Raw genomic sequence first — 12,632 nt, forward strand, 5'->3', positions numbered from 1 at the left:
TCTCCAAAAGGGGTAAAATCAACTTTCCTCAAAGCACACTTAGCAAGACTGAATGCTTCCTACCTTGTCTTTAGAATTCTATCCTATTGTATGGAAGTTAGGGCAGTAAATGATCTAAGGTCCATAATACTCTTTAAGGACCCTTGACATTGACAAGGTCTCTGGGCAAACACCCCCTGAGGAAAGGAGTTATTGGGACTTTCATAGCTAGAGAGGCGTCAATCTACTTCACTGAGAGATGTGCATGTGCATTTACAAATATATGTGTTCTAAGTAACCTAGAACTGATTTAGACAAAAATACCCTATTTAGATCTATCTTCCTTCTCTATGATGTTCCCCTCAAAGCAACAAAAATTCTTATTGACTCAGCTATATAATACCACAGTGTTAAGAGACTTACTTTCCTCCTCTGTGAAGGAAAAGGCATAAAAAATAAATCTGGAGTTCACTGTCTTTATCTACCTTCATAACTGTGTCCAAAGCTATTTATGTTGACGTTTAACCCTGTGTGTGCTGGAAGAGGATAGTGGGAGCAGGCATAAAAAGGGTTGTTGCTGATAAAAGAAACACATCCAGGGCACATGCTCTTCTCTCAGAGGATCTGCTCGCTGGGCTCTGACCTCATAGCAGCTAGAGGAGAATGCCATACATGGAAGCACATCTCTCTCCCTTGACTCCTCACCTAATTCTAGCTTTCCTGGGTGAATTGATTTTTTTGTCTTTTTCCCTAACAAAATGGGGTGAATCCAGGGATCTGAAATGGCATCTCTCAAGTCTGAAGCGAGAAAAAAAAGGCAAAAAATTCTAGCCCTCCTCGCAGCCACACTAAAATGTAAATAATTTCTGCCTCTTACCTGGCTGCAGAATAGCAGATGTGTATGTATCTCACTGACTCTCCATTACTGAGACAGCCACTCCGTTTACCAGAGCAAAGAATAATATACATGTATCTCATTAACTCTATTACTAAAACATGTAGATTAGGAAGACAGAACACTTGATCATCATTCCAAAATTCTAGAGTAGAATATGTTATTTTAAAAAAAAAAGCTGACAAAAATAATTTGAAGGCCTTGTAACATTTCTCTGTGTTTTTCGGCTACCTTGAGTTCTTTCACAGTCACTAAACTGGCTATGCTAATATAGAAAACATAAATAGAAAAAAAAGATGATTCACAATTAAAATGATAGGCCATGGAATTCAAACTATGTAAGAAGAGAGATAAGTACATGGACAGCAAAAAGGTCAATGGACTTGAGGTCCAGGCAAAGAGAAGAACTTTCCAAGTGGTGGTAACCAGAGTGAGTGAGTTAGGATGGGAGGTGAAGGCTAACATATGAGGGGCCTGAAATCAAAATTAGGAAGTGATAAGTGGGGAAGAGCAATACAAAAGAGGGAGTCAAGGGATAGAGAAGGTGAATTTAACTAGGAGAATGCCAATTTCAACAAAAGTGACCACACACATAAGCAACAGTAGAACAAATACAGTAACCCTTCAACAACACACGGGTTAGGGACACCGACCCACCTGCATGCGGTAGAAAATTTGAGTATAACTTTGACTTCCCCAAAACTTAACAACTCACAGCCTACTGTTAACTAGAAGCCTTACTGATAACATAAACAGTCGATAATACGTAAACTAGTATCTACATGTATTTTATACATTCATGACATGCCTTTCTTAATTTTTTCGGTATTTCTAGGCTACGCAATTCGTCCCAAGTTTTTTCAAATTGCTGCACATCTCCAAAATATTTTTCCAATATATTTATTTAAAATAATCTGCACACAAGTAGACCTGTGCAGTTCAAACTCATAATGCTCGAAAAAAATCTACATACACACTTACATACAAAGAACTGTTTTTAGTACTACTAAATGTACATATCAATTAACAAAAATAATTTTATCAAAAGAAATGATGAAATTTTCTTACTCTTTGAGATGTTTCTGCTGCTGCAGCTGCCATTGCAGCAGCTTTAGCCTTCTCAGCTTCATCGTATGTAGGAAGAGAGGTAGCAACGCTATAGGGAGGTGGCACAGGATAAAACTCACCATAAACTTCTGTATCTGAAGAAAGAATTCAAAAAGAATAACCAATAAAATCTATTTAATTTTGTAGCCATAGCCATGACTTAATAATTTACAACTGGCCACTAATACAGGACTACTATTGCTATTATAGTCCTGTGTTATAAGCTATAAAATATATAAATTACTATTACAATCATATATCTTATTTTAGTCCAAATTTATTATAAAGAGAAAGAATGGATAAATACCGTTTAAAGGCTAATACACTAAACAAGAACCTCTAGAATGAAATTCTGAAAAAGAGTGCCAGACAAGAGAAGAATCTCATAATATATGAGTATCCTCTATGTGCTTATTAGTATGCACAGAAAACTTAGTTTACTTGCCCACTATCTCACAGCCAAAAAAGCAAAAAGAAAAATAATAACAAATATTTACATAGTACTAACCATTTCATATACCACTTCTATATATATTGATCTCAGCATCTCTGAGGTTCAGGAAAGTTAAGTTACTTGCACAATATTAAACATTAAGTGGCAGACACAGGAAGCTCCTGACCCCAAATACTTTGCTCCGATAACATACAAGGGGTAATTTTTTTACACATCTTGATTTCAGCAACTGCTCTAATCTCTTAAGCAAATTCAGTATTTCCCTTTGCTAAAAGATTGAAGTTTCACTTTTTCACTCTTGTCCCTTTCTCTTCCCATTTTTCCTTTATCCAGCTGGTTCTTTAGATTTTCTAAGTATTTCTCACCCCAATTTTTGAAATATAATCTCCAGAAATACAACAGAAAATACAGACTGCTTATTTTAAAAATAAAACCCACCACTTACTACCAACATAAGTAATAAAGTAAAATGCTACAGGTCAATCAACTCATTAGACTTATGCTAGAGTCACTGACACACACACAAAAAAGGTTAGGTTCTAAAAGTAGCATACACCACACTGTTTGACATCACTTTTGTATTTTCCTCCATTGTAACTACAGTAGTTTTATATAAGCATACCTGGTTTTATACACTTTGCTTTAGTGCATTTTGCAAATACTGTGTTTCTTACAAACTGAAGGTTTACAGCAGCAATTCCACAACGAACAAGGGTATCAGCACCATTTTTCCAAGAGCATGTGCTCATTCTGTGTCTCTGTCCTATTTTAGTACTTCTAGCAATATTTCCAACATTTCCAGTGCTATTATTATATTTTTTATGGTGATCTGTGATCAGTGATCTTTGATGTCACTATTGTAATTGTTTTGGGGCACCACAAATTGTGCCCATAGAACACAGGAAACCTAATTGATAAACACTGTACGTGTTTTGTCACACGTCTCTCACTCTAATTCAAAAGCTAGAAACAATTAAGCCTAGCAAGGACGGCATGGCAAAAGCCAGGATACACTGAAAGCCAGACCTCTTGCTCCAAACAGCCAAGTAATGAATGCAAAGGAAAAGTTCCTGAAGGCAACTAAAAGTGCTACTACAGTGAACACATGAGTAATAAGAAAGGGAAACTACTTTATTGCCGATATGGAGTAAATTCTAGTTCCAGTTAGAAGATCAAACCAGCCACAACATTCCTATATGCCAAAGCCTGCTTCAGAGCAAGGTGCTGACTCTCTTCAATTCTATGAAGACTGAGAGAAGTGAGGAAGGTAAAGAAGAAAAGTTGGCAGCTGGCAGAGGTTGGTTTATAAGGCTAAATCAAAAAAGCCATCTTCATAAAAGTACAACATGAAACAGCAAGTGCTGACGTAGAAGCCGCAGCAGATTACGCAGAAGATCTAGCTAAGATCATTGATGACGGTGGCTATGCTAAACAACAGATTTTCAATGTAGATGACACAGCTTTCTACTGGAAGATGCCTTCTAGGACTTTCATAGCTAGAGAGGAGTCAATTCCTGGTTTCAAAGCTTCAAAGGACAGGCTGACTCTCTTGTAAGGATTTAATTCAGCTGGGAACTTTAAGTTGAAGCCAATGCTCATTTACCATTCTGAAGATCATAGAGCCCTTAAGAATTATGCTCAGTCTACTCTGTGCTCCAAAAATGGAACAACAAAGCCTGGTAACAGCACACCTGTTTACAGCATGGTTTACTGAATGTTTTAAGTCCACTGTTGAAAGTTCAGGAAATAAAAGATGTCTTTCAAAATATTACTGCTCACTGACAACGCACCTGGTCACTCAAGACCTCTGAAGGAGATGTACAAGAAGATTAATGTTGTTTTCATGCCTACTAACGCAATATCCATTCTGCAGCCCATGGATCAAGGGGTCATTCTGACTTTGAAGTCTTATGATTTTAGAGCTATATTTCATAAGACGATTGCTGCCACAGATAGTGATTTCTCTGATGGATATGGACAAAGTAAATTGAAAAGCTTCTGGAAAGGATTCACTATTCTAGAAGCCATTAAAAACATTCAGGATCATGGGAGAAGGTCAAAATATGAACATTAACAGGAGTTGAAGTTGATTCCAACCCTCATAGATGACTGAGGGCTTCAAGACTTCAGTGGAGAAAGTAACTGCAGACATGGGAGAAACAGCAAGAGAAGTAGAATCAGAAGTGAGGCCTGAAAATGTGACTGAATTGCTGCAATCTCATGGTAAAACTTGAATGGATGAACAGTTGCTTCTTATGGATGAGCAAAGAAGGTGATTTCTTGAGATGGGAGATACTCTTGGTGAAGATGCTGTGAACATCATTGAAATGACAAAAAAGGACTTAGATTACATAAGTTTAACTGATAAAGCAGTGGCAGGGTTTGAGAGAACTGACTCCAGTTTTGGAAGAAGTCCTAGTGTAGCTAAAATGCCATAAACAGCACTGCATGCTACAGACAATTCTTTTGTAAAACAAAGAGTCAATTGGTGTAGCAAACTTCATTGCTGTCTTATTTTCACAAATTGCCACAGCTGGAGCTGGGCACAGCAGCTGGCACCTGTAATCCCAGCTACTCGGGAAGCTGAGGCAAAAGGATCGCTTGAGGCCAGGAGTTTGAAACCTGCCTGGGCAACATGGGGAGACTCTATCTTTAAAAATATTAATTTTTTTTTTAAATAGCTGTCCCTGTAGTACCAGCTACTCAGGAGGCTGAGGCAGGAGTATTGCTTGAGCCCAGGAGTCCAAGACTACAGTGAGCTATGAAAGCACCACTGAATCCTGTCTCTAAAAAAAAGAAAAGAAATTGCCATAGCCACCCCAACATTCAGCAACCACCACCCTGATCAGCCAGTAGCCATTAACATTGAGGCAAGATCTTCCACCAGGAGAAAGATTATGACTCACTGAAGCTCTGATGATCATTAGCAACTTTCAGCAGTAAAGTTTTAAATTAAGATATGTACATTTTTTAAACACAATGCTACTGCATCCTTAAGAGTATAGTGTAAACGTAACTTTTGTATGCACTGGGAAACCAAAAAATTCATATGACTCTCTTTACTGAGATATTCGCTTTACTTCAGTAGTCTGAAAATGAACCAGCAATATTTCTGAAGTATGCTTTTATTTTTTTACATTTGTTTACAATTTTCTCTAACAGAATTTCTTGCATTTCCAACCTAAAAATACATTTTACTCTAGCAATACTTCTACTGTATTTTCATGCATATAGGTCTTAAAATAATTTTTAGTGCTATCAATAAGAGCTAAGTACCTGAAGTTAGGTCATTTTTAATCTAATCACATGGAATTGGTACTAGCAGTATAATATTGAATGTTACCAAACACAAGAGACAAGAGTCAAATTCTTAGAAAGGATTTATTATCAGGATGTAAAAACATAAGTGGTCAAGTAAACAGATTAATTCTGAAAGAGTAGAAGCAAAATCTAAGCAAAAACAATGTTTACAAATTTTAAGGCAGTAACATTAAAACTGTAAATTTTAAAAACTGGAACAACGGCACACATTATCCAAGGAGAAGTGATCTTTTATAATAACAAGAATGTAAATTTTTGAAAGGTTTTAATACTCAAGATACAAAAAAAATCCCTACCACTAACAGATGAAACTTGGGTAGGAAAACTCAATTGCTACAGCTTTAATTTTCACTTTTAAATTTTACTTATTTTTCTCTACCCTTTTAAGAGAGTGGTTCTCAACCAGAGGATTTAAAGTCGGGCGAGCTCCAGCTGCAAATCCTCCTCTTAGAAGTTGTGTGACCTCAAGCTAATCACTTAAGCACTATGAAGCTCCACTTTCTTATCCATAAAACTGACACAGCAGGGCTATTACTTGCTATTACGGGATAAAATAGAAGAGTATTCAAGAGGACTCTGTAAACTGTGAAGCATTACACAAATGTCATGTATTATTATTTACGTTGCTCAGATCTATAAAAACTAGCCAAAAGTGACCTAATGGAGAATATAATCTCTGCAAAATCTAGCACAGCTCATGTTTAAAAGACAGTCATGCATCACTTACTAACAAGGCTATGTTCTGAGACGTGTTAAGCAATTTAGTCTTTGTGGAACATCACAGAGTGTACTTATATAAACCTAGAGTGTAGGGCCTACTACACAACTAGGCTATATGACATATAGCCTATTGCTCACAGACTACAAACCTGTACAGCATGTTACTGTACTGAATACTCTAGGCAACTGCAGCACAATGTTAAGTATCTGTGTTATATAAATACATCTAAACACAGAAAAAGTACAGTAAAAATATGTTCTAAAATATTAAAAAGTGGCCTACCTGGATAGGGCACCTACAATGAACAGAACTTAGAAGAATGGAAGTTGCTCCGGGTGAGTCAGTGAGTGAGTGACGAGTGAACGTGAAGGCCTAGGACATTACTGTACACTACCGTAGACTTTATAAACACTGTATACCTAGGCTACCCTAGATTTATTTTAAAATATTTTTCTTCCTTCAATAATAAATCTCAGCTTTCTGTATTTTTACTTTATATAGTTTTAAATTTAACTTTGTGACTCTTTCATAAGAACACAGCTTAAAACACAAACACATTGTACAGTGTACAAAAATATTTTCTTTTTTATATCCTTATTCCACAATCTTTTTTCTATTTTTTAAATTTTTTAAACTTTTTGTTTTGAGACAAGGTCTCACTCAGTCACCCAGGCTGGACTGCAGTGGCACATGGCTCACTTCAGCCTCAACTTCCCAGTCTCAATCAATTCTCTCACCTCAGACTCCCAAGTAGCTGGGACTACGAGTGTGCACTGCCACACCCAGCTAATTTTTGTATTTTTTGTTGATGGGAGTTTCGCCAAGTTGCCCAGGCTGGTCTCAAACTCCTAGGCTATGATCCCCCCACCTCAGCCTCCCAAAGTACTGGGATTACAGGCATGTGCCACCGTGCATGGCTAGCTTTTTTATTAAAAACTGCAACACAAACACACACATTAGCTTAGGCCTACAAAGGGTCAGGATCATCAATATCATTGTCTTCCACCTCCACATTTGTCCCACTGGAAGGTTGTCAAGGGCAATAACACACATGGAGTTGTCATCTCCTATGATAACAAACGCCTTCTGGAATACCTCCTGAAAAGATCTGCCTGAGGCTGTTTTACAGTTAATTTGTTTTTTATAAGTAGAAGGAATACACTCTAAAATAATAATTAAGATTAATAAATATACAAATCAGTAATATAGTCATTACCATTATCAAGTATTATATACTGTACATAATTGTATGTGTTAGACTTGTACACAACTGACAGAGTATTGGATATGTTTATACCAACACTGCCACAAACACTTGGGTAGTGCAACCTTAACTACAGCTACCATGTCACTAGGTGACAGGAATTTTTCAGAACATTGTATACACATGCAGTCTGTCGCTGGCCAAAATGTTGTTATGCGGCATATGACCATACATCTTTAAAGAAAGTGAAAACAACCCAATTACTATACCATCCAGACTAAGTGATTACTTTTAACATATTTTGGAATTTCCTTTATGTGGAAATGTTCATCTATTTCTTAAATAATGGGCATCACATCATATATGTCATTTTATATTCTGCTTTTTAAAACTGCTATTTCAAAGTGTGTGATATCAGTAAACGGTCTTCAAAAAACCTAATTTTAATGTTTATGCAATATTTAAACATACTATCATTTGAAAATGTATTTAATGATTCCCCTATTTTGAGCATGTGTGATGCTTCCATTTGTTAGTTATTAAAGTCACTTGCCGTCTTCGCTTCCTCTCTACCTATGCTCTTTTTAACCCATTATATGCTAGGTTTCTATTTGTAACACTCCAAAGAAACCATTATGGCAAAAGTTACCAGTGACCTTCAAATAGCCAAAATCATAGGACACTGCAATTATAAAACACGACTGTGGACTTTAGAATTAGATACATCTGAGTTCAAATTCCGTCTTTACCACTGAGAAGCTATGTGAACACAGGCAAGTTATTTAATTCTCCATGATTGTTTTCTCCTCTGTAAAAGGAACCTCATTTTTACAGATGTGATTTACTCAGGATGGCTAGAAAATCAGATGAGCTATATACCTAAGAACTTGGGAGAAAGGGCAGGTATGCAGTAGGCACACAGTAAGTGCTAGGTATAATCTTTTTAAATTCTTGACCAGCCACCTCTTTTTAAAATTCTCTCCTCTCTTGGCTTCTAGAATATTCTTTTCAGAGTCCTCTCCTACCTGCCTAATAGTTCTTCTTTACTTGTGTTGTTAGTCTTCAAGGTTCTTGTGCTACCCTTTATCTAACTTCATTCTCCTGAAGGTCCTTAGATGACTCTATCCTAGTGTTTCTCATACCTCTCCAGCTTCTCTTTTGTTGACCTGCTAATCTTCCCCTACTCACTGTTAAATGTTGTAATTCCTCAGCATAGACAACTTCTTCCTCCTCTCTACTCTCTCCTTTGCTATTTCATTCACGGATTAAGAATTCAACTACCAACTATACACAGTTGATTTACAACATTTATTTCTAGCCCAAACCTGTCCTCTGAATTTCAGGCTTATTTGATGTGGGTCTATTTGTTATCACTTGACTGCCTATTTGATATCTCCTCTTTAGTTCTCAAAGGCACCTAAAATTCAACATGGCCAAAAAATAACATTTTGATCTTCATCCCAAACCTGTTCCTTTTCAGTAATACGTGGGCATCATTCTTAACCCCTTCTCCCTCATCCTTATCCAATCTGTCACCAAGGCATTGATTTTTACTTCCCACATATTGCTTGAATCCACATACTCTTCGCCACCAGCACCCTAGTCATACTACCAGCATCTCCTGTGTGAAGTTTTAGCAGCTCCACCTCTTCTCTCCATCTGCCAAGAGCATAAAGTTATAGATCTCACTAATATTGCAAAAACTTCAAAATATTCACAAATCTAAATCCAGAACAGATTAGAACATGGCATGAAAACTGTATTTCACAACATGGAGATGGCCTAGCTTAAAGACATATAATAACATATTTCATTTCATCAAAAATTAAAAGAGAAAAACCATATACAATAGTTCTGCCTTATGCATGGTTTTGCTTTCCACAGTTTCAGTGACCCCAAGGTCAACTGCAATCCAGAAATATTCAATAGAAAACTGTAGAAATAAACAACTCATAAGTTTTAAATTGTGCATTGTTCTGAATATCATGATAAAATCTCACACCAACCCACTGTGTCCTGGCCAGGATGTGAATCATCCCTTTGTCCAGTGTATACACGCTGTCAACACTACCCACCCATCAGTCATTTAACAACTCTAGGTTATCAAATCTGCGACTGAAGTATTGCAGTACTTGTGTTCAAGTAACTCTATTTTACTTAATAATGGCTCCAAAACGCAAGAGTAGAGATGCTGGCAATTCAGATATGCCAAAGAGAGCCATAAGGTGCTACCTGTAAATGAAAAAGTGAAAGTTCTTGCCTTAATAAAGAAAAAAAATGTAGGCTGAGGTTCCTAAGGTCTACAGTAAAAACAATTCTTCTATCTGTGAAGTTGTGAAGGAAAAAGAAATTTGTGCTAGTTTTGCTGTCACATCTCAAACTGCAAAAGTTTTGGCCACAGTGTGGATAAGTGCTCAGTTAAGATGGAAGAGGAAGTAAATTTATAGGTGAAGGACAAAAGCAGAAACATGTTCCATTCATGGCAATGTGTTGCACCAGAAGGCACTGAGCCTATACGAAGATTTCAGCAAGGAATCTCCTGAAACCAGAGACACTGAGCCATTTACTGCAAATAAAGAATGGTCACACAGATTGAGGATTAGGTTTGGACTAAAAAATATAAAATTACTGGAGAGTCTGTGTCTGCTAATGAAGAAGCTGCTGTCGCATTTCTGGCAGAGTTGAAGAAGCTGATTAAGGAGAAAGGATACCATCCAAACAAGCTTTCAATTGTGATGAAACTGGGCTCTTCTGGGAGAAGATGCCTGATAGAACTGACATTTATCAAAGTACAAAGGAGGCATCAAGGCATAAAACATGGAAGGACAGATTAACTCAGGTACCGTGTGGTGACACTGCAGGGCATATGACAGAGCCAGGCATAGTGTACAAAGTGAAGAATCCATGTGCCCTCAAAGAAAAAATGAAAAATTATCTGCCCAAATTCTGGCAACATAATTAGAAAGTATGGGTGACAGCCATCTTGTTTATGGAATGGTTCCACCAATGCTTCATCCCCGAAGTGAAAAACTACTTGAAAGAAAAGAAGTTGAAATTTAAAGTCCTATTAATAATAGACAATGCAGCTGACCATCCTGAATCTTTTTGCTATGAAAATGAAAATGTCGGGGCCACGTGCGGTGGCTCACGCTTGTAATCCCAACACTTTGGGAGGCCGAGGCGGCTGGATCATGAGGTCAGGAGATCGAGACCACGGTGAAACTCCATCTCTACTAAAAATACAAAAAAAATTAGCCAGGCATTCAGTGTGGCGATTCCTCAGGGATCTAGAACTAGAAATACCATTTGACCCAGCCATCCCATTACTGGGTATATACCCAAAGGACTATAAATCATGCTGCTATAAAGACACATGCACACGTATGTTTATCGCGGCACTATTCACAATAGCAAAGACTTGGAACCAACCCAAATGTCCAACAACGATAGACTGGATTAAGAAAATGTGGCACATATACACCATGGAATACTATGCAGCCATAAAAAATGATGAGTTCATGTCCTTTGTAGGGACATGGATGAAGCTGGAAACCATCATTCTCAGTAAACTATCGCAAGGACAAAAAACCAAACACCGCATGTTCTCACTCATAGGTGGGAATTGAACAATGAGAACACATGGACACAGGAATGGGAACATCACACTCCGGGGACTGTTGTGGGGTGGGGGGAGGGGGGAGGGACAGCATTAGGAGATATACCTAATGCTAAATGACGAGTTAATGCGTGCAGCAAAACAACATGGCACATGGATACATATGTAACAAACCTGCACATTGTGCACATGTACCCTAAAACCTAAAGTATAATAAAAAAAAAAAAAAAAATTAGCCGGGCATGGTGGCAGGCGCGTGTAGTCCCAGCTACTCGGGCGGCTGAGGCAGGAGAATGGTGTGAACCCAGGAAGCGGAGCTAGCAGTGAGCGGAGATTGCGCCACTGCCCCCAGCCTGGGTGACAGAGTGAGACTCTGTCTCAAAAAAAAAAAAAAAAAAAGAAAATGAAAATGTCGAGGTTTTATTTTGACCTCCAAATATAACCTCATTGCTTCAGTCCCTTGACCAATGCATCATCTGGTCAGTCAAGGCCACATATACTTGCCTAGTATTTAATCACATTTGATCGGCAATTGATGCAGACCCTAACATGGACATAATACAGTGCTGGACATCACTATTGCTGATGCAGTAACATTCATCAAAGCTGCAACTGATGAATTAAAAGCAGAAACTGTAGATGTCTCCTTGAAGAATGTTTGGAGTAAAGTTATGATTTTAAAGGCTTCTTGGGGATCAGTGGAGAAGTCAGGAAAATCACACAGGAAGACAAGTTGGTGGAGAAGGATTTGCCAACACGCTTGATGAAGAAGTAGAAGGGCATACTGATGGCCATCAAGAAGTGTTAATAAATGAGGATATGGAAGAGTTAGAGTCATCTACAGAGGAAGAGGAAGATGAAGAAGAAAATGAAGCAGAATCAGTAACGTGGCCATTACCAAAATCGGCTGAAGTGTTTCAAATGGCGCAGACATTAAATGTCAAAATTATAGAATATGATCCTTAATGGGACACAGTATCAAAGTCACCCATATGATCACTGAAGCACTACAACCTCTGCAGCAATACTTCAATGAGTTAATAAAAAAAACAACAACTTCCAGTTACAATGTTCTTCCAAAAGTTTTCAGCAAAATAACCTTCAGCTATCAAGGATCTACACTCATCAATATCGTGATGGTTTTGCAGTCCAGGATCACCCGAGGTAGACGATCCCCCTTCTGACATATCATCAGAAGGTCAATAGTAGCCTTAACACTACATCACAATGCCTATGTCATTCACCTCACTTCATCTCATTATATAAGCATTTTATCATCTCATATCATCACATGAAGAAGAGTGGGTATTCCAAGAGAAAGAGGGACTACATCCA

General features: G+C 37.8%; 1 protein-coding gene across 7 annotated transcripts in view; it reads right to left on the reverse strand.

The window, feature by feature from the left end:
- NDFIP2 (Nedd4 family interacting protein 2) overlaps nt 1–12,632 on the reverse strand; it is an 83,041-nt gene that overhangs the window by 18,990 nt on the left and 51,419 nt on the right. For all 7 annotated transcript variants that reach the window (XM_063618722.1, XM_063618721.1, XM_063618723.1 and 4 more), the window contains one exon: nt 1,943–2,076. In XM_063618722.1, coding sequence (XP_063474792.1) covers nt 1,943–2,076 — 134 coding nt within the window. The remainder of the gene's footprint in view (nt 1–1,942; nt 2,077–12,632) is intronic.

Source organism: Symphalangus syndactylus, chromosome 15 (genome assembly GCF_028878055.3).
Source record: "Symphalangus syndactylus isolate Jambi chromosome 15, NHGRI_mSymSyn1-v2.1_pri, whole genome shotgun sequence".
NCBI classification, from domain to species: Eukaryota; Metazoa; Chordata; class Mammalia; order Primates; family Hylobatidae; genus Symphalangus; species Symphalangus syndactylus.